Genomic DNA, 19,165 nt, shown 5'->3' with positions numbered 1-19,165 from the left:
CCATTAGTGTTAAGGTAAATACTATAAAGGCTACGTTTTCCGGTTTTTATTTTCAAAATAAAAAAAATCTTTTCGAAACATGATTGATCGTATTAAACTCTATTCATCATATATTGACAGGGATTAAATCACTTCATATTGAAATACCACTTCATTAACGTATTTAACTTGTCTATATAGTCCTCTGCTACGCGGCACTTCTCCACTTAAACCAAACGTGCTTACATTCGGAACTTTTAATGTGAAGGTATTACCTGGCTTATTGGGCTGTTGTGGGTGTTTTCTGTCGAACGTGATGCAGCTGTTCCAGCGGTGGGCGGGACGAACGGAGTATGAAGCAATATTTTCCAGGAACCGACCAACGCAATGACAGAAACGCCTGGGCGCCTATTGGTGCTGTGTGGGGGATGTGTCAAGAGTGTAAAGTTAACGCACCATATAACAAACGCAACATCCACATTTAATAATTAAATAATATAATTTTCGTCGTTATCGTTGCAATAAATGTAAGCCTTCGAAACGACTTTCTGTCAGTTTTTTTATCTCCATTGCAGCCATTCTTTAAAGCAGAGACTTTTAACATATGACTTATCATAACAAGAAGATGAGAAAGGTGTAATTTAAAGACATGCAGTTGTACTTTGCTTATTTAAAATGACTTATTTGATTTCTGCTCATTGCTATGTAGGTAGTGTTGAGCACCTGGCATTTCTGTGATATTCTGCGTGACTTCACACAAAGAAATCGTGCAGTCAACATGACGTAATATGTTGCATTCATGGAGCTGTTTGATTTTAGTTGAGTTAATTGTATGTTGTTTTCTGCCTGTGTTACAATGTCTACAGCAAACGTGCAGAGTCCAAGCTCGCGGACATTAAATGCTTTTATTGTGAAAGTAAGATCGCTTATTTTCCTGGACTGTCGTTGCTTTATCTCGGTGAAGAGACGGACCGAGAGAGGAGAGTGACAGCAAAAGGGCCGCTCCCAAATAAATCCACACAACTCCTCTCACTCTCAACAAACGAGCAGCGATGTGCCGGAAATGACCCGAGAAGCAGAGTGGGTGTCAGAAATATTCACAGTACCATAACTAGGTATGAAGACAAAACGATCATCTCTATTATACATTGTATACACTGTGGTCAGTCTTTGGAGACTTTTCTCACATACAATAAATATACTAAACTCTGAAAGTGTTGATGTTGTAATAAACAACAATAACAAAGTGCCCTCTAACATAGGTTGAAACTGAGAGAACCGAAAAGTAATTGGCATCCACCATTCTTTATTTCATATTTACTAGAACAGACACTTTGCTTTTGATTTTCCATGTAAAATGGATGTGGCCTTGACAAAACGTTTTGAGATAATTGCTGCAATCAAGCACTTTCTATCCCTCTGAATGAGACGTCTACACTTCTCAACTGGTAGTTTTGGCCCACTCCTCTTAAGCAAACTGCCCCCAGTTCTCTCTCGAGTATTCGGGTTCCTTCAACCTACAGTGAGTTTCAGTAGTTTAGATGTTCAACATGTTCAAGGGATTCAGATCAGGACTCGTACAAAGACACATCAGAATGGTCCAACGTGTTTTGGGTCATTTTCTTTTTGAAGGAGAACTTGATCGAGAGACGGAGCTTTAGATTTGTTTTCCCCACCTTTCAAACATTCCTTCAGTTCAATCTGGGCTCAATTGTCCTGGAAGGTTGGCTACAGTTCCCTAGACCTTAAATTTCCTGATGATATTATACGTACATACATATATGTATATACTGTATATCTATATACAAAAACTGAAAACCAAAACCTGGAATTACAAGATGACATGTATGTCCTTATATCATTGATTTATATCGTATCCAATACCAATACTAATCATTTCACTATGCCCACATGCACTGAACGTAAATATGCATACATACCTATACTGTACGCAAATGTTTGAACGTGTCAGTGATCACATTGAGTGTGAATCAATCAATAATGTTCCACAGCCTCAGGTCTGTTTTCATCAAATACAGTCAGCAACCACAGAGCATCCTGACCGCTGACTGTTTTCCACTTTCTTTGGCTCAAAATACCTCTTGTTATAGTGGTTGAGTTGTAAATGTAACACTGGAAAGTATTAATTAAACGTTTACTTGACTGTACACTTACAGGTCAGCATCTTAAAGCAGCAGCTTTTTCACATCAGACTCCTGGGTTTATTTCTTGTAATATTGTTGAAGTTTGTTGCTGTCCAGTAGAGGGTGCTGTAAAGACATGGAAAAGAAAACTCAGAGTTATATACTGTACTTTAATAGATCAACAACAAACAAACAAGCACTTACATCTACCACATAAAGATAAAAGGTTTGCTTCACAGCCATAAAATAGATCTGCTTGGAGCAGTAGACTTCTAATGTCTTTCACGAAAAACAGATCAACGTCAATGTGGCTTCACTAATATCACTCTGGTACAGAACACTATTATTCATCATCAACAACGCTGTTATCAACCACCTATACAACCAGACTGTATAAAACATTAGCTCCTTATGCATTTTGTCTTCATGTGTATCGCATTCCCTGGCTCCCAATCAATATTTCCTTTTTTCTCTTTCTCATTACTTTTCTTCTCTCTGTATAAAAAAACTATCTCCAAAATTTCCCACAAGTGTATGCTCAAAGTCATGTCAAATGCTTTCTTCAATAAGAAAATATCCAACATAGAAAAATAGATCAACAATATCAAGTAAGGATGATTCAATGTTCTAAATGATACCCAGTACTTTATATTGTATCATTATGGTCTACATATTCATGAAAACCCTTAAAACTCCTCAAAAATAGCCATTTAATGCTCAAATGACCAAATAATATAATAACATTTTACCTTATTTACATCACCAAATAGGTAATTATTCATATAATACAGGACTGGAAAGTGTATGTGTCTGTCTGTTCATGTCTGATTATTGCAATGATGACATCATGAGAGCTGTGGGACACCCTGAACACTGAGCCAAACATGGACCACACTCTTATCAGAGCAGTCCAGACTCAAAGTGGCAAAGATGTTTTACCACCCAAACATAAACCTGCGTGCAATCATACAGATGCTCTTAGGGTGCCACATGTATCTGACCACTTAACGCAGCGGGCACTCAAAGTATGTTTTGAAAAGATATACAGTGACGCCAGAGCCAAATTATCTCATCTCATCTAAGTGTTTCACCTTAGCAGACCAGTGCTCTCGTATATCACATGCTTGCTAAGGTTCTATCTCTTTAATTGTATTTTCTGATATATGCCGATACATTTAACTCATAACAGACGGAGGCTGAGGTGAGAGAACTCCTATGTTCACATTTTCACATGTTCACATTGTAAAGAGTAAATATACTGTATGTTTTTATTGTTTTACTACTTTTTCCATTCTTTCAGGTTTGCACTTTTGAGGAACTTGTAATACAGAACCATGCCCAAACCAAAGGACTGTGGTAAGGTATTATTCATCAATCTAAATGATTGTGCTTGGGCACTGAACACAGACGTTATAGAAGTCGTACTATTTTCAGACAAAAATGGAATTGCATTATGTAAGCAAGGATGAGAGAGCAGTCAGTCTGTGTGTTAAAATGAAGGTTGTGGAGCTGGTGGAGCTATTCTTTAGTATTTGCTTCTCAAATAAGGTATGAGGTATTACATTAGGGATTAGTTCATTAAAACTATGCTACCGGGGCTCCGTTTTTCCTTTGAAATGTATGTAGATTGTGACTTTTCGCCTTTTTCACAAAATCTTCAGACTTTATTCTTAAACATCTCTATCTTGTGGCCCAATTATTCCATCTTAAAAGACTTAAAATGCTGTTGTTATTATTTGCCTGATTATTGCAAGAGTTTAAATCTAAATTAATGCTATAATTTACATTTTATATTGTGTAGTATTTAATTTAATAGTTAAGGCTATTGCAAACTCTAATTTAAATTGATTTTCAGTGGACACCTTCCTGGGGGAATTCAGAGAGCAAATCATAGCCGGAGTGAGATCGAGTGGAGCCATTGCTTCTGCCTGGATCTCACTTCAGCACAACTCACAGGAGGAAGCAGCCTCCATTACTCAAGCACCAACACCACAAGAACAAATGAGGGCGCTGTTTCAAACTGTAGACAAAGGAACGTCACAAACTAAGGCAGACTTCTACTTGTTACTGTCACAGAGAGAACCTGAACTTATAGCTGCTTTAGGTAAGACACAGTTAACACATTTAACACATATATAATATGTCTGTACGTGAAGACTTCACTCCCTACCCTTTCTTCCTTTTTTCTTGTCCTTGTGACTTCTCTTTTGGTGAAATCCGTGTCTGATTATTTAAGATGGGTTTGTACTCTTTGCAATACTTTTTTTCCGGACCTGGGTGAACAGAATGGACTGCAGTGTAGAGAGGTGTGTGGCGGAGTATCGTACTAATATGACCCTAACCAATCCTAACACAATAAGAGGATAAGAGAGACTCGGGGGTTGTTTGCTGGTCACCTTTCCAGTTTAAGAGGTTTTTCATTGTACTTCAGTTGAACTAAAATAGAGATGGATTAAAAGAATCATCAGTTAAGGCATTCTCTGGGATCTATTTTTCAATGTAAGATCAGTAAATTAAATATTATGTTAATTTTCTTACCAACAGAGAAAAGACATCAGAACAGCAAGGTGACTCAAACAGAGCAGAGTTGGACAATGGAAAGCCTTGTGCAATCTGAAGACAAAGGAGCACACAGTGACATTATCACAAAGAGGGAAATGATTCAAAGACAAAGACAACTCACAAAAGAAACAATGGAGGAGATTGAACAACTTTGGAAGGAGACACAAAAAGAAAAAAATGAAATAGAAGATCTGAAGGCAACAGTAGAGCAGCAAGAGGAGGACATTAACAGGCTGAGGACAGAAAAATACAAGCAATGGTTACTGATGGAAGAATTGAGATTAGGGACTGAGAACGTGATCGTAAAACTTAAGAAACATAAAGAAAAAGCTTATCAAGAAAGAATGCAGTTTCAGGAATTGTGGGCTGAAATGTCCAAAGAGAGGGACATTTTGGAGAACAGACAAAATGAGGTCTTCAATGAACGTCACAATTTGAAGGTGATTTTGTATGATAGGGGGAAATCACAAGAAAAGCAGAACCAAGAGAGAATAGTTCTATTGATGAGTGAGATTCAAAGCCTACTTCAAGAAAATAAGAAAATGACGAGTGAAGCAAAGAAGGCCAAAGACCAAATGGAAAAAAACATGACAGACATAAAAAAGGAGTTGGTGAAAGAAAAAGAGAATATTTCACAACAGAAAGTGGAAATTGCGCAGTTGAAAGACATTTTACACACAAAGGTCAAGAAGATGGAGGAAAAAAGGTGGACGGACATTAAGACAGATGATCAAATGCACAAAGCCAGGGGGGAAGATGGAAGTGGAAGTCTGCATGAGATGCAGAGAACTACAGAGAGAGTCCACGTTGGCAGGACAGAGGCAAAGAAAGGCGAAGAAAGGCGGAAAGAAGTAACAGACAACACATCGACAAATATTAGAGATTCTTATGAAAAGGTGAAGATTAAAATAAACACACTTCAGGGAGAGATGGAAAGATTTTGGGATGTCTTGGAAGAAGGGGAAGAAGGAAGACTGAAGGAAAAAAAGGAAGGTTTTAAAACGGAGACGGATCAAATAGAAAACACCAAAAGTGATTCTGAAAATCAAAGAGAAATGAAGAAGGAATTGAGGGCTGATATGCAGAGACAAAAAGTCAACATGGAGAGAAAGATGGCAAAGGCGAAATCTGAAAGGGATGAGTTTGAGCAAATGAAAATGAAAATACTGACAGACAGAGAAGAAATAGAAAGAGAGAGACAGTTGGCAAAATCAGAGATGGAGGAAATGAAAAGCATGAAGGAGAGTATTGAAAGGCAGAAACAGGAGCTTGATGACAAGTTACGTGTAACAAAGAAAGAGATTAGAGAGATGGAAGTCATAAATGCGGAGATCGAACTAAGGAAAAGGGATTTGGCAAGAAGGACAAGAATGAACAGAAGGGCAAAGGAAGAACTTGACAAGATGAAGGCAGACATTGAACACGATAAACAAGAGAAGATTAACATGCAACAACAAAGTGAGGAGCTTCAGCGCATAATGGAAGAGACAAGGACCGAGATTCAGAATATAAGTAAGATGAAAATGGACACAGAAAAAGCATGTGCAGAGGTAAACCAGACCCACAAGGCCATGCAACATGCCAAGAGGAAGATAGAGGAGGACAAGAAGCAAGTAAAACAACACATGGTAAGAACAATATTTATACATTTCAGTTATCTTTAATCTGAGGAAATGGATATGTAACATCAATATCAAACAATGAAAAAATAATGTATTTGACTTGTTTGATTGTCTTGTTTATCTGTCACTGAACTCTCATCTAACCTTGACTGTTAATTATTGTTTAATAATGTCAATAGGAAGACAGCAACAAGCATTTGATTGTCAACTTTACGTCTAGCATCCAGCCCTTTCCTCAACACTGTTCAACCTCATTTCCACAGCACAAATACAGTATACATACTGTGCAGAACAAGTTTGTTTGCAACAACACAACTTGCGTAATTTATCCTAACATTTTTGAAGCCCTTTTGTTTATTGTGCATTCAAGGTAAAATCAGTCAAACTGACTTTTACCAGCGTTACGCAGTAGTGGGCACGTTTATTGTATGATGTGAAGTTTTTTTGTGCGTTTGTCGTTCCCAGCAATAACTCAGTGGTAATCTGAGTTTTTCGTCAGATTGAGATCAAACTTGGTAGGTTGGTTGGGGTTAGAGCAACGACCTTCACTCTCAATTTTTTGTTCGGATCATTCACATTACCGAGTAAAACATAGAAAACAAAAAGTCTAGGGAATTCTTGAGATGGAAATGTAATTATTGTTGACATTGCTAAGTTTAATGACCTCACATGCACATGATAACCAACCTAAATTAAAATTACTGTAATTTATTGTCATTTAGTATAATATATACAGTGTATATATAAAGCGTATATACTGCATTCATTCAATATTCAACAATTTTTCTTCTTTGAAAAGGATCAACTAAAAGCAAGGATCCAAAGATGGACACTGGCAGGAACTACAATCAAAAACACAATTTCAGAGGTTGAAATGACAAAAGAAGCCATTTCTGTGCAAGAAACTATCATGGACAATGAAGCACTAAAGATCAGTTTAAGAGAAATGGAAAAACTGGAAAATGAAATTTTCAGACTCAAGGACGCAGAGGACAATATGAAGGAACAAATACACAAATCCATTCACAACATGAAAGAAATCAATCAAGAGATTAAAACAATTGTTATGGAAATAAATCACTTACAGAGCCAGAGACAAGAGTCAAACAATGAACCTGGATATCCAGCGGGAGGAAACATTCACCCAGAACAAAGAGAAATGATGAGGGAAAATTTGATTGTTAGAGATGAGGAGAAGATATTTAAATATGAACAACAAAAGGAGAGAGAGGAGAATGCCAGCAGAGGGAAACAGACAGAAACGTGTTCAATGGGATTGGATGGATTGGATGTGAAGAACAAAAAACAACAGCCCGCAGGAAAAGAGCTTAGATCTGATGTGCCAAAGACAACAAAGGCAAATGAGCAGACAGGGGAAAAGAAGATGACAAGCTCTGAAGAAACAAACCCAATATATGTACAGACTGCAAATTCTGAAATAATTGAGAAGTCAGACAGCAAGAGGTATACAAAAATGAACAGACAGGAATTAAGAAAACCAAGACAAGCCCTACATATGAATATTAAGGAGTCTGATGGAAATTCAGATCAGGAAGAGACCAGGACTGCTGATATGCAAAAACTTAGCGAAGGCATTTACAGAAGCCATGGACTCGTAAGATCAATAAAATCAGAGATTGAAAACCGAGCTCAAGAAAGTAACGATCATAACTTTGGAGGAAGTACTGACATTCAAGGATTGATTGAAGAGGTGGAACAAATCCATGAGATTTTAAAATGGATAAAAGCTGAAATGAGACCAAGTGAAATACATCTGAATGAAGAAAGAAATAATCTAAAATGGATGAAGACTGCTGCAAAAAAGCAGAGGAGAGACTTGGACCAGAGGTTAGAGAGAACATTAAGACAAAGAGATGAATTAGAGATCTTTACAATAAAATTGCAGAGGCAAAAGGAGGAGATTGAACAGGCATTACTGAACATGGGAGAAGTAAAAAGCAACATAGAGAAAATGGCTAGTGAGACCAAAAACAAAACCAAAGACACAGAGATTGTCATAAAGCAAATGAAAGTAAAACTGAGACAGCTAGAAGATCTGAACTATAAGATTGAAGCCAAAACACAAAATGTGAAAAACTGCCAAGAATTAATTTCTCAAGAAAGGGCAAAGCTTGAAGTTTTGCGGAATCAAATCAAGCAGCAACATGAAAAGGAATTGTCCATGGAAAACGTTGTCAAAAGAGATATTGAGAGAAATAAAACAGCTAGAGAAAGAGTGGGAATGGAAAAAGAAATCGTCCAACTGAAATTAGAAAAGCAGAAATTTGCAGATGATGTTAAACTGCTAAGGGATCATTTGGATCAGAAAAACTGTGAAATTGAAAAAATGAACATGGCAATAGGTGCCCAACAGAAACAACTATCTGAGACAGGTGAGATGCAGACAAAAGGAGACACGAGAAATTCTCAAGAAACTGGATCGCAAATACAAAGAGAGGCCACCAAATCACTGAGAGTTTCCACAAAGGCTGAGATAATGAAACACTCCATTCAAAAAGAGAAAGAAAACATCACATTAACAGGACAGCAAACTATTGCAGAAATAACTGAGCTGAAAAGTATCAAAGGTAAAAAACAGGAGCTTGACGATCAAATGGAGAAGATGAAAAGACAAATGAAAGAAATGGAGATACTGAAGTCAGAGTTGGAAATGGAGAGGAGAGAATGCAAAGCGGTGGTAAGGAAAAGCGCAAGGAAAAAAGAGGAGATGGAAAGGATGTATGACAAGCTACAAAGAGAAAGACAATTGCTGAGGAGAGAGACAAATAAAAGGACAGTAGAATTAGATCAAAGACTGGAAAGGACCAGGAGAGAGAGGGATGAGATAGAAATCCTAAAGATAAAACTGCAACATCAGAAGGTGGAGCTGGTTACAGAGATGGAGCTGATCCAAAGAGAGAAGGAGAGCTTAAATGAGAAGAATCTAATCCAAAAACAGACGGAAGAATTTAAAATACCTGAAAAGTCAGAAAAAGAAACACAAACAAGTAAAGTGGAGTACTGGAATGAAAACAGGGTCAGAGGTAATGAGTGGCAGAGGAGAGATTCAAAATCTGTCATGAGGAGTGTTCAAGAAACACAATATTGGCACCGATGGATGATAGATGTTGACAAAGACAAAGCAATGATGGATGTTGACATAGATTGGGATGGACAAACTGTTGACCTTAGTGACCTTGAAAGCACGAGACAAAAGACTCAAACATGCTTGGAAATAATAAAGAGGGAAATGGAGACTCTGGAAAATGCAATGGTTCATTTGGGGAAGCAGAGCAAAGGGCTCGACAACATGAACACAATAAAATCTCAGTTGGAAGTAGTCAAGGTGTGTATGCAAAAAATGATAACGCAAGCAAAAGGCAAATTAGACAAGATGAATCACATGAGCGAGAACATCAGAAAACAAAGGAAGGAGCTAGATATCTGCTTTGAGAAGATCAAACGAGGACTAACAGAGAAAGAAGTGTTGAACTCGGAGCTGGAGGTGAAGAGAAAAGAAAAAGCACGGATGATAAGAAGAGAGCAGCAAGTCAAACAGATGTGGACTGAACTTGAAGACGAAAAAGAAGCCCTCAAGAAGCAGACACAAAGGCATAAGAAAGAGCTAGACCGAAGGCTTGAGAGGATCATTAGAGAGAGGGATGAATTAGAAATCATGAAACTAAAGCTACAACGAGAAAAAGAGAGCAACAGAGAAGAGGGAACAGAAGAAATTAAGGTGTCAGCGTCCGGCACAGTGTCCTATCAAATTAAAAAACAATTGGAAAAAATCAGGGCTTGTATGGGGAAGGATGAACTTAAGACAAAAGAAATTCAAGATTTAAATGGGGCACTTGAGAATGAAAAGAAAGACATAATGGAAAGTCAGAAAATTGTAGTAGGAGCAAGAGTTGAAGTAGAACATATGAAGACAGAGGACTTGGTGAAAGTGAAACAAGACCAAAGATCATTAGATGAGAAAAAGTCAGAAGAGTTGCCCGTGAAAGAAAAAGAAGTAGATGATGAAAAAGAGATGCTACAACTTGAACAACTGAAACGAGAAGATCAAAGACACAGACAAAAAGAGGATAAAAAACTAAAAACGGAAATGAAAAATGCAACAACGCAAACTCAGCAAAAAGAGCATGGGGGTGTCATGCTGATGAATAAAATGAAATTAATGGAAACTCTAAGAACAAAATTACAGCAACTGAATGAAAACAGTCAAGCTGACATCAAGAACAAATTGGACAGACTGGACCAAAACAAGGAAGACCAAATACAACTCTTCACCTCATTGGAGCACAAGCTTGCAGAACTTGACAAAGTGAAAGAAAATGTGACTTCTTATGCTGAGCAATTCGAGACAGAAAAAGAACATCTGATGAGTACACTGTCAGCCATGGATACCCAGAGAGAAGACATGGAAAATGAGATCATGCAAAAGCTTATGGTGGAAAAGCAAGATCTTGAAAAAGACAAGGAACAAGTCAAGCAACAAAGACAAGATCTTGAAAAAGACAAGGCACAAGTCAAGCAACAAAGGAAAGACTTTGACAGTCTGACAGAGAAGGATGAGGAGATCCGGCAACAATCACAGGAACTGCAACATATTCGAAGCCTTGTAGACAAAGAAAGACAACAACTGGGACGTATGAGGAACGACCTCAACAATGAGAAGCAAGACCTGGAAGCCTCTGTGAGCAGCATCATAAGTGAGAAAGAACAACTTCAACAACTGAAAATGGGCATTGAAAGGGAAAAAGAAAGCAGTTTCATTGAAAAGCAGGAAATGGAACAAAACCTCTCTCAACTGAACATGACAAAGGATGAGCTGATGAAGAAAATGAAATTAATGGAAACTCTAAGAACAAAATTACAACAACTGAATGAAAGCAATCAAGTGGGCATCACAAACAAATTGGAGAGACTGGACCAAAACAAGGAAGACCAAATACAACTCTTCACCTCATTGGAGCACAAGCTTGCAGAACTTGACAAAGTGAAAGAAAATGTGACTTCTTATGCTGAGCAATTCGAGACAGAAAAAGAACATCTGATGAGTACACTGTCAGCCATCGATACCCAGAGAGAAGACATGGAAAATGAGATCATGCAAAAGCTTATGGTGGAAAAGCAAGATCTTGAAAAAGACAAGGAACAAGTCAAGCAACAAAGACAAGATCTTGAAAAAGACAAGGCACAAGTCAAGCAACAAAGGAAAGACTTTGACAGTCTGACAGAGATGATGATGAGAGAAAATCTGGATTTGGAGATGAAGAGGTCTGACATACAGCAACAGATACAACTGTTACAAGATAATGAACAAGACATAAAAGAGGAAAAAGGCAGATTGGAAAAATACAAAACTGAAATACAAAACAAGAAGGAGAGCATTGACAGCCTTCTCAAGGAGATAACAAGTGAGAAAATCAAGGTGGGTAACATGGCCATTCAAGTTCAAACACAAAGAGAGCATGTACAGAATATCATGAACATGATTGTCTTGAGGGAAAAAGATCAGCAACTCAAGGATGAGGAGATCCGGCAACAATCACAGGAACTGCAACATATTCGAAGCCTTGTAGACGAAGAAAGACAACAACTGGGACGCATGAGGAACGACCTCAACAATGAGAAGCAAGACCTGGAAGCCTCCATGAGCAGCATCACAAGTGAGAAAGAACAACTTCAACAACTGAAAATGGGCATTGAAAGGGAAAAAGAAAGCAGTTTCATTGAAAAGCAGGAAATGGAACAAAACCTCTCTCAACTGAACATGACAAAGGATGAGCTGATGAAGAAAATGAAATTAATGGAAACTCTAAGAACAAAATTACAGCAACTGAATGAAAACAATCAAGCGGACATCAAGAACAAATTGGACCGACTGGACCAAAACAAGGAAGACCAAATACAACTCTTCACCTCATTGGAGCACAAGCTTGCAGAACTTGACAAAGTGAAAGAAAATGTGACTTCTTATGCTGAGCAATTCGAGACAGAAAAAGAACATCTGATGAGTACACTGTCAGCCATGGATACCCAGAGAGAAGACATGGAAAATGAGATCATGCAAAAGCTTATGGTGGAAAAGCAAGATCTTGAAAAAGACAAGGAACAAGTCAAGCAACAAAGACAAGATCTTGAAAAAGACAAGGCACAAGTCAAGCAACAAAGGAAAGACTTTGACAGTCTGACAGAGAAGGATGAGGAGATCCGGCAACAATCACAGGAACTGCAACATATTCGAAGCCTTGTAGACAAAGAAAGACAACAACTGGGACGTATGAGGAACGACCTCAACAGTGAGAAGCAAGACCTGGAAGCCTCCGTGAGCAGCATCATAAGTGAGAAAGAACAACTTCAACAACTGAAAATGGGCATTGAAAGGGAAAAAGAAATCCTTTTAATTGGACAACAGGAAGTGGAACAAAAACTCTTCCAACAGAACATGACAAAGGATGAGCTGATGAAGAAAATGAAATTAATGGAAACTCTAAGAACAAAATTACAACAACTGAATGAAAGCAATCAAGTGGGCATCACAAACAAATTGGAGAGACTGGACCAAAACAAGGAAGACCAAATACAACTCTTCACCTCATTGGAGCACAAGCTTGCAGAACTTGACAAAGTGAAAGAAAATGTGACTTCTTATGCTGAGCAATTCGAGACAGAAAAAGAACATCTGATGAGTACACTGTCAGCCATCGATACCCAGAGAGAAGACATGGAAAATGAGATCATGCAAAAGCTTATGGTGGAAAAGCAAGATCTTGAAAAAGACAAGGAACAAGTCAAGCAACAAAGACAAGATCTTGAAAAAGACAAGGCACAAGTCAAGCAACAAAGGAAAGACTTTGACAGTCTGACAGAGATGATGATGAGAGAAAATCTGGATTTGGAGATGAAGAGGTCTGACATACAGCAACAGATACAACTGTTACAAGACAATGAACAAGACATAAAAGAGGAAAAAGGCAGATTGGAAAAATACAAAACTGAAATACAAAACAAGAAGGAGAGCATTGACAGCCTTCTCAAGGAGATTACAAGTGAGAAAATCAAGGTGGGTAACATGGCCATTCAAGTTCAAACACAAAGAGAGCATGTACAGAATATCATGAACATGATTGTCTTGAGGGAAAAAGATCAGCAACTCAAGGATGAGGAGATCCGGCAACAATCACAGGAACTGCAACATATTCGAAGCCTTGTAGACGAAGAAAGACAACAACTGGGACGTATGAGGAACGACCTCAACAATGAGAAGCAAGACCTGGAAGCCTCCATGAGCAGCATCACAAGTGAGAAAGAACAACTTCAACAACTGAAAATGGGCATTGAAAGGGAAAAAGAAAGCAGTTTCATTGAAAAGCAGGAAATGGAACAAAACCTCTCTCAACTGAACATGACAAAGGATGAGCTGATGAAGAAAATGAAATTAATGGAAACTCTAAGAACAAAATTACAGCAACTGAATGAAAACAATCAAGCGGACATCAAGAACAAATTGGACAGACTGGACCAAAACAAGGAAGACCAAATACAACTCTTCACCTCATTGGAGCACAAGCTTGCAGAACTTGACAAAGTGAAAGAAAATGTGACTTCTTATGCTGAGCAATTCGAGACAGAAAAAGAACATCTGATGAGTACACTGTCAGCCATGGATACCCAGAGAGAAGACATGGAAAATGAGATCATGCAAAAGCTTATGGTGGAAAAGCAAGATCTTGAAAAAGACAAGGAACAAGTCAAGCAACAAAGACAAGATCTTGAAAAAGACAAGGCACAAGTCAAGCAACAAAGGAAAGACTTTGACAGTCTGACAGAGAAGGATGAGGAGATCCGGCAACAATCACAGGAACTGCAACATATTCGAAGCCTTGTAGACAAAGAAAGACAACAACTGGGACGTATGAGGAACGACCTCAACAATGAGAAGCAAGACCTGGAAGCCTCCGTGAGCAGCATCATAAGTGAGAAAGAACAACTTCAACAACTGAAAATGGGCATTGAAAGGGAAAAAGAAATCCTTTTAATTGGACAACAGGAAGTGGAACAAAAACTCTTCCAACAGAACATGACAAAGGATGAGCTGATGAAGAAAATGAAATTAATGGAAACTCTAAGAACAAAATTACAACAACTGAATGAAAGCAATCAAGTGGGCATCACAAACAAATTGGAGAGACTGGACCAAAACAAGGAAGACCAAATACAACTCTTCACCTCATTGGAGCACAAGCTTGCAGAACTTGACAAAGTGAAAGAAAATGTGACTTCTTATGCTGAGCAATTCGAGACAGAAAAAGAACATCTGATGAGTACACTGTCAGCCATGGATACCCAGAGAGAAGACATGGAAAATGAGATCATGCAAAAGCTTATGGTGGAAAAGCAAGATCTTGAAAAAGACAAGGAACAAGTCAAGCAACAAAGACAAGATCTTGAAAAAGACAAGGCACAAGTCAAGCAACAAAGGAAAGACTTTGACAGTCTGACAGAGAAGGATGAGGAGATCCGGCAACAATCACAGGAACTGCAACATATTCGAAGCCTTGTAGACGAAGAAAGACAACAACTGGGACGTATGAGGAACGACCTCAACAATGAGAAGCAAGACCTGGAAGCCTCCGTGAGCAGCATACTAAGTGAGAAAGAACAACTTCAACAACTGAAAATGGGCATTGAAAGGGAAAAAGAAATCCTTTTAATTGGACAACAGGAAGTGGAACAAAAACTCTTCCAACAGAACATGACAAAGGATGAGCTGATGAAGAAAATGAAATTAATGGAAACTCTAAGAACAAAATTACAACAACTGAATGAAAGCAATCAAGTGGGCATCAAGAACAAATTGGACAGACTGGACCAAAACAAGGAAGACCAAATACAACTCTTCACCTCATTGGAGCACAAGCTTGCAGAACTTGACAAAGTGAAAGAAAATGTGACTTCTTATGCTGAGCAATTCGAGACAGAAAAAGAACATCTGATGAGTACACTGTCAGCCATGGATACCCAGAGAGAAGACATGGAAAATGAGATCATGATAAAGCTTATGGTGGAAAAGCAAGATCTTGAAAAAGACAAGGAACAAGTCAAGCAACAAAGACAAGATCTTGAAAAAGACAAGGCACAAGTCAAGCAACAAAGGAAAGACTTTGACAGTCTGACAGAGAAGGATGAGGAGATCCGGCAACAATCACAGGAACTGCAACATATTCGAAGCCTTGTAGACAAAGAAAGACAACAACTGGGACGTATGAGGAACGACCTCAACAGTGAGAAGCAAGACCTGGAAGCCTCCGTGAGCAGCATCATAAGTGAGAAAGAACAACTTCAACAACTGAAAATGGGCATTGAAAGGGAAAAAGAAATCCTTTTAATTGGACAACAGGAAGTGGAACAAAAACTCTTCCAACAGAACATGACAAAGGATGAGCTGATGAAGAAAATGAAATTAATGGAAACTCTAAGAACAAAATTACAAACACTGAATGAAAGCAATCAAGTGGGCATCACAAACAAATTGGAGAGACTGGACCAAAACAAGGAAGACCAAATACAACTCTTCACCTCATTGGAGCACAAGCTTGCAGAACTTGAGAAAGTGAAAGAAAATGTGACTTCTTATGCTGAGCAATTCGAGACAGAAAAAGAACATCTGATGAGTACACTGTCAGCCATCGATACCCAGAGAGAAGACATGGAAAATGAGATCATGCAAAAGCTTATGGTGGAAAAGCAAGATCTTGAAAAAGACAAGGAACAAGTCAAGCAACAAAGACAAGATCTTGAAAAAGACAAGGCACAAGTCAAGCAACAAAGGAAAGACTTTGACAGTCTGACAGAGATGATGATGAGAGAAAATCTGGATTTGGAGATGAAGAGGTCTGACATACAGCAACAGATACAACTGTTACAAGATAATGAACAAGACATAAAAGAGGAAAAAGGCAGATTGGAAAAATACAAAACTGAAATACAAAACAAGAAGGAGAGCATTGACAGCCTTCTCAAGGAGATAACAAGTGAGAAAATCAAGGTGGGTAACATGGCCATTCAAGTTCAAACACAAAGAGAGCATGTACAGAATATCATGAACATGATTGTCTTGAGGGAAAAAGATCAGCAACTCAAGGATGAGGAGATCCGGCAACAATCACAGGAACTGCAACATATTCGAAGCCTTGTAGACGAAGAAAGACAACAACTGGGACGTATGAGGAACGACCTCAACAATGAGAAGCAAGACCTGGAAGCCTCCGTGAGCAGCATCATAAGTGAGAAAGAACAACTTCAACAACTGAAAATGGGCATTGAAAGGGAAAAAGAAAGCAGTTTCATTGAAAAGCAGGAAATGGAACAAAACCTCTCTCAACTGAACATGACAAAGGATGAGCTGATGAAGAAAATGAAATTAATGGAAACTCTAAGAACAAAATTACAGCAACTGAATGAAAACAATCAAGCGGACATCAAGAACAAATTGGACAGACTGGACCAAAACAAGGAAGACCAAATACAACTCTTCACCTCATTGGAGCACAAGCTTGCAGAACTTGACAAAGTGAAAGAAAATGTGACTTCTTATGCTGAGCAATTCGAGACAGAAAAAGAACATCTGATGAGTACACTGTCAGCCATGGATACCCAGAGAGAAGACATGGAAAATGAGATCATGCAAAAGCTTATGGTGGAAAAGCAAGATCTTGAAAAAGACAAGGAACAAGTCAAGCAACAAAGACAAGATCTTGAAAAAGACAAGGCACAAGTCAAGCAACAAAGGAAAGACTTTGACAGTCTGACAGAGAAGGATGAGGAGATCCGGCAACAATCACAGGAACTGCAACATATTCGAAGCCTTGTAGACGAAGAAAGACAACAACTGGGACGTATGAGGAACGACCTCAACAATGAGAAGCAAGACCTGGAAGCCTCCGTGAGCAGCATACTAAGTGAGAAAGAACAACTTCAACAACTGAAAATGGGCATTGAAAGGGAAAAAGAAATCCTTTTAATTGGACAACAGGAAGTGGAACAAAAACTCTTCCAACAGAACATGACAAAGGATGAGCTGATGAAGAAAATGAAATTAATGGAAACTCTAAGAACAAAATTACAACAACTGAATGAAAGCAATCAAGTGGGCATCACAAACAAATTGGAGAGACTGGACCAAAACAAGGAAGACCAAATACAACTCTTCACCTCATTGGAGCACAAGCTTGCAGAACTTGACAAAGTGAAAGAAAATGTGACTTCTTATGCTGAGCAATTCGAGACAGAAAAAGAACATCTGATGAGTACACTGTCAGCCATGGATACCCAGAGAGAAGACATGGAAAATGAGATCATGCAAAAGCTTATGGTGGAAAAGCAAGATCTTGAAAAAGACAAGGAACAAGTCAAGCAACAAAGACAAGATCTTGAAAAAGACAAGGCACAAGTCAAGCAACAAAGGAAAGACTTTGACAGTCTGACAGAGAAGGATGAGGAGATCCGGCAACAATCACAGGAACTGCAACATATTCGAAGCCTTGTAGACAAAGAAAGACAACAACTGGGACGTATGAGGAACGACCTCAACAGTGAGAAGCAAGACCTGGAAGCCTCCGTGAGCAGCATCATAAGTGAGAAAGAACAACTTCAACAACTGAAAATGGGCATTGAAAGGGAAAAAGAAATCCTTTTAATTGGACAACAGGAAGTGGAACAAAAACTCTTCCAACAGAACATGACAAAGGATGAGCTGATGAAGAAAATGAAATTAATGGAAACTCTAAGAACAAAATTACAACAACTGAATGAAAGCAATCAAGTGGGCATCACAAACAAATTGGAGAGACTGGACCAAAACAAGGAAGACCAAATACAACTCTTCACCTCATTGGAGCACAAGCTTGCAGAACTTGACAAAGTGAAAGAAAATGTGACTTCTTATGCTGAGCAATTCGAGACAGAAAAAGAACATCTGATGAGTACACTGTCAGCCATCGATACCCAGAGAGAAGACATGGAAAATGAGATCATGCAAAAGCTTATGGTGGAAAAGCAAGATCTTGAAAAAGACAAGGAACAAGTCAAGCAACAAAGACAAGATCTTGAAAAAGACAAGGCACAAGTCAAGCAACAAAGGAAAGACTTTGACAGTCTCACAGAGATGATGATGAGAGAAAATCTGGATTTGGAGATGAAGAGGTCTGACATACAGCAACAGATACAACTGTTACAAGATAATGAACAAGACATAAAAGAGGAAAAAGGCAGATTGGAAAAATACAAAACTGAAATACAAAACAAGAAGGAGAGCATTGACGGCCTTCTCAAGAAGATAAAAAGTGAGAAAATCAATGTGGGTAACATGGCCATTCAAGTTCAAACACAAAGAGAGCATGTACAGAATATCATGAACATGATTGTCTTGAGGGAAAAAGATCAGCAACTCAAGGATGAGGAGATCCGGCAACAATCACAGGAACTGCAACATATTCGAAGCCTTGTAGACGAAGAAAGACAACAACTGGGACGTATGAGGAACGACCTCAACAATGAGAAGCAAGACCTGGAAGCCTCCGTGAGCAGCATCATAAGTGAGAAAGAACAACTTCAACAACTGAAAATGGGCATTGAAAGGGAAAAAGAAAGCAGTTTCATTGAAAAGCAGGAAATGGAACAAAACCTCTCTCAACTGAACATGACAAAGGATGAGCTGATGAAGAAAATGAAATTAATGGAAACTCTAAGAACAAAATTACAGCAACTGAATGAAAACAATCAAGCGGACATCAAGAACAAATTGGACAGACTGGACCAAAACAAGGAAGACCAAATACAACTCTTCAC

General features: G+C 38.5%; 1 protein-coding gene across 1 annotated transcript; it reads left to right on the top strand.

Moving 5' to 3' along the window:
* The first annotated feature begins 3,148 nt into the window (after nucleotides 1–3,148).
* Nucleotides 3,149–18,732, top strand: LOC143009179 (uncharacterized). The gene is made up of 8 exons (XM_076161192.1): nucleotides 3,149–3,324; nucleotides 3,424–3,479; nucleotides 3,979–4,227; nucleotides 4,668–6,313; nucleotides 7,107–10,661; nucleotides 13,320–13,379; nucleotides 17,931–18,140; nucleotides 18,697–18,732. Exons 2-8 carry the CDS (start codon nucleotides 3,458–3,460, stop codon nucleotides 18,730–18,732), a joined length of 5,778 nt encoding a protein of 1,925 aa, XP_076017307.1. The 5' UTR covers nucleotides 3,149–3,324; nucleotides 3,424–3,457.
* The last annotated feature ends 433 nt before the right edge of the window (nucleotides 18,733–19,165 follow it).

Source organism: Genypterus blacodes, unplaced genomic scaffold, assembly GCF_046128005.1.
Source record: "Genypterus blacodes isolate CSIRO-AG114 ecotype Tasmania unplaced genomic scaffold, CSIRO-AGI_Gbla_v1 ptg000111l_1, whole genome shotgun sequence".
Classification (NCBI taxonomy): Eukaryota; Metazoa; Chordata; class Actinopteri; order Ophidiiformes; family Ophidiidae; genus Genypterus; species Genypterus blacodes.
This window is presented reverse-complemented; position numbering and strand designations above follow the sequence as displayed.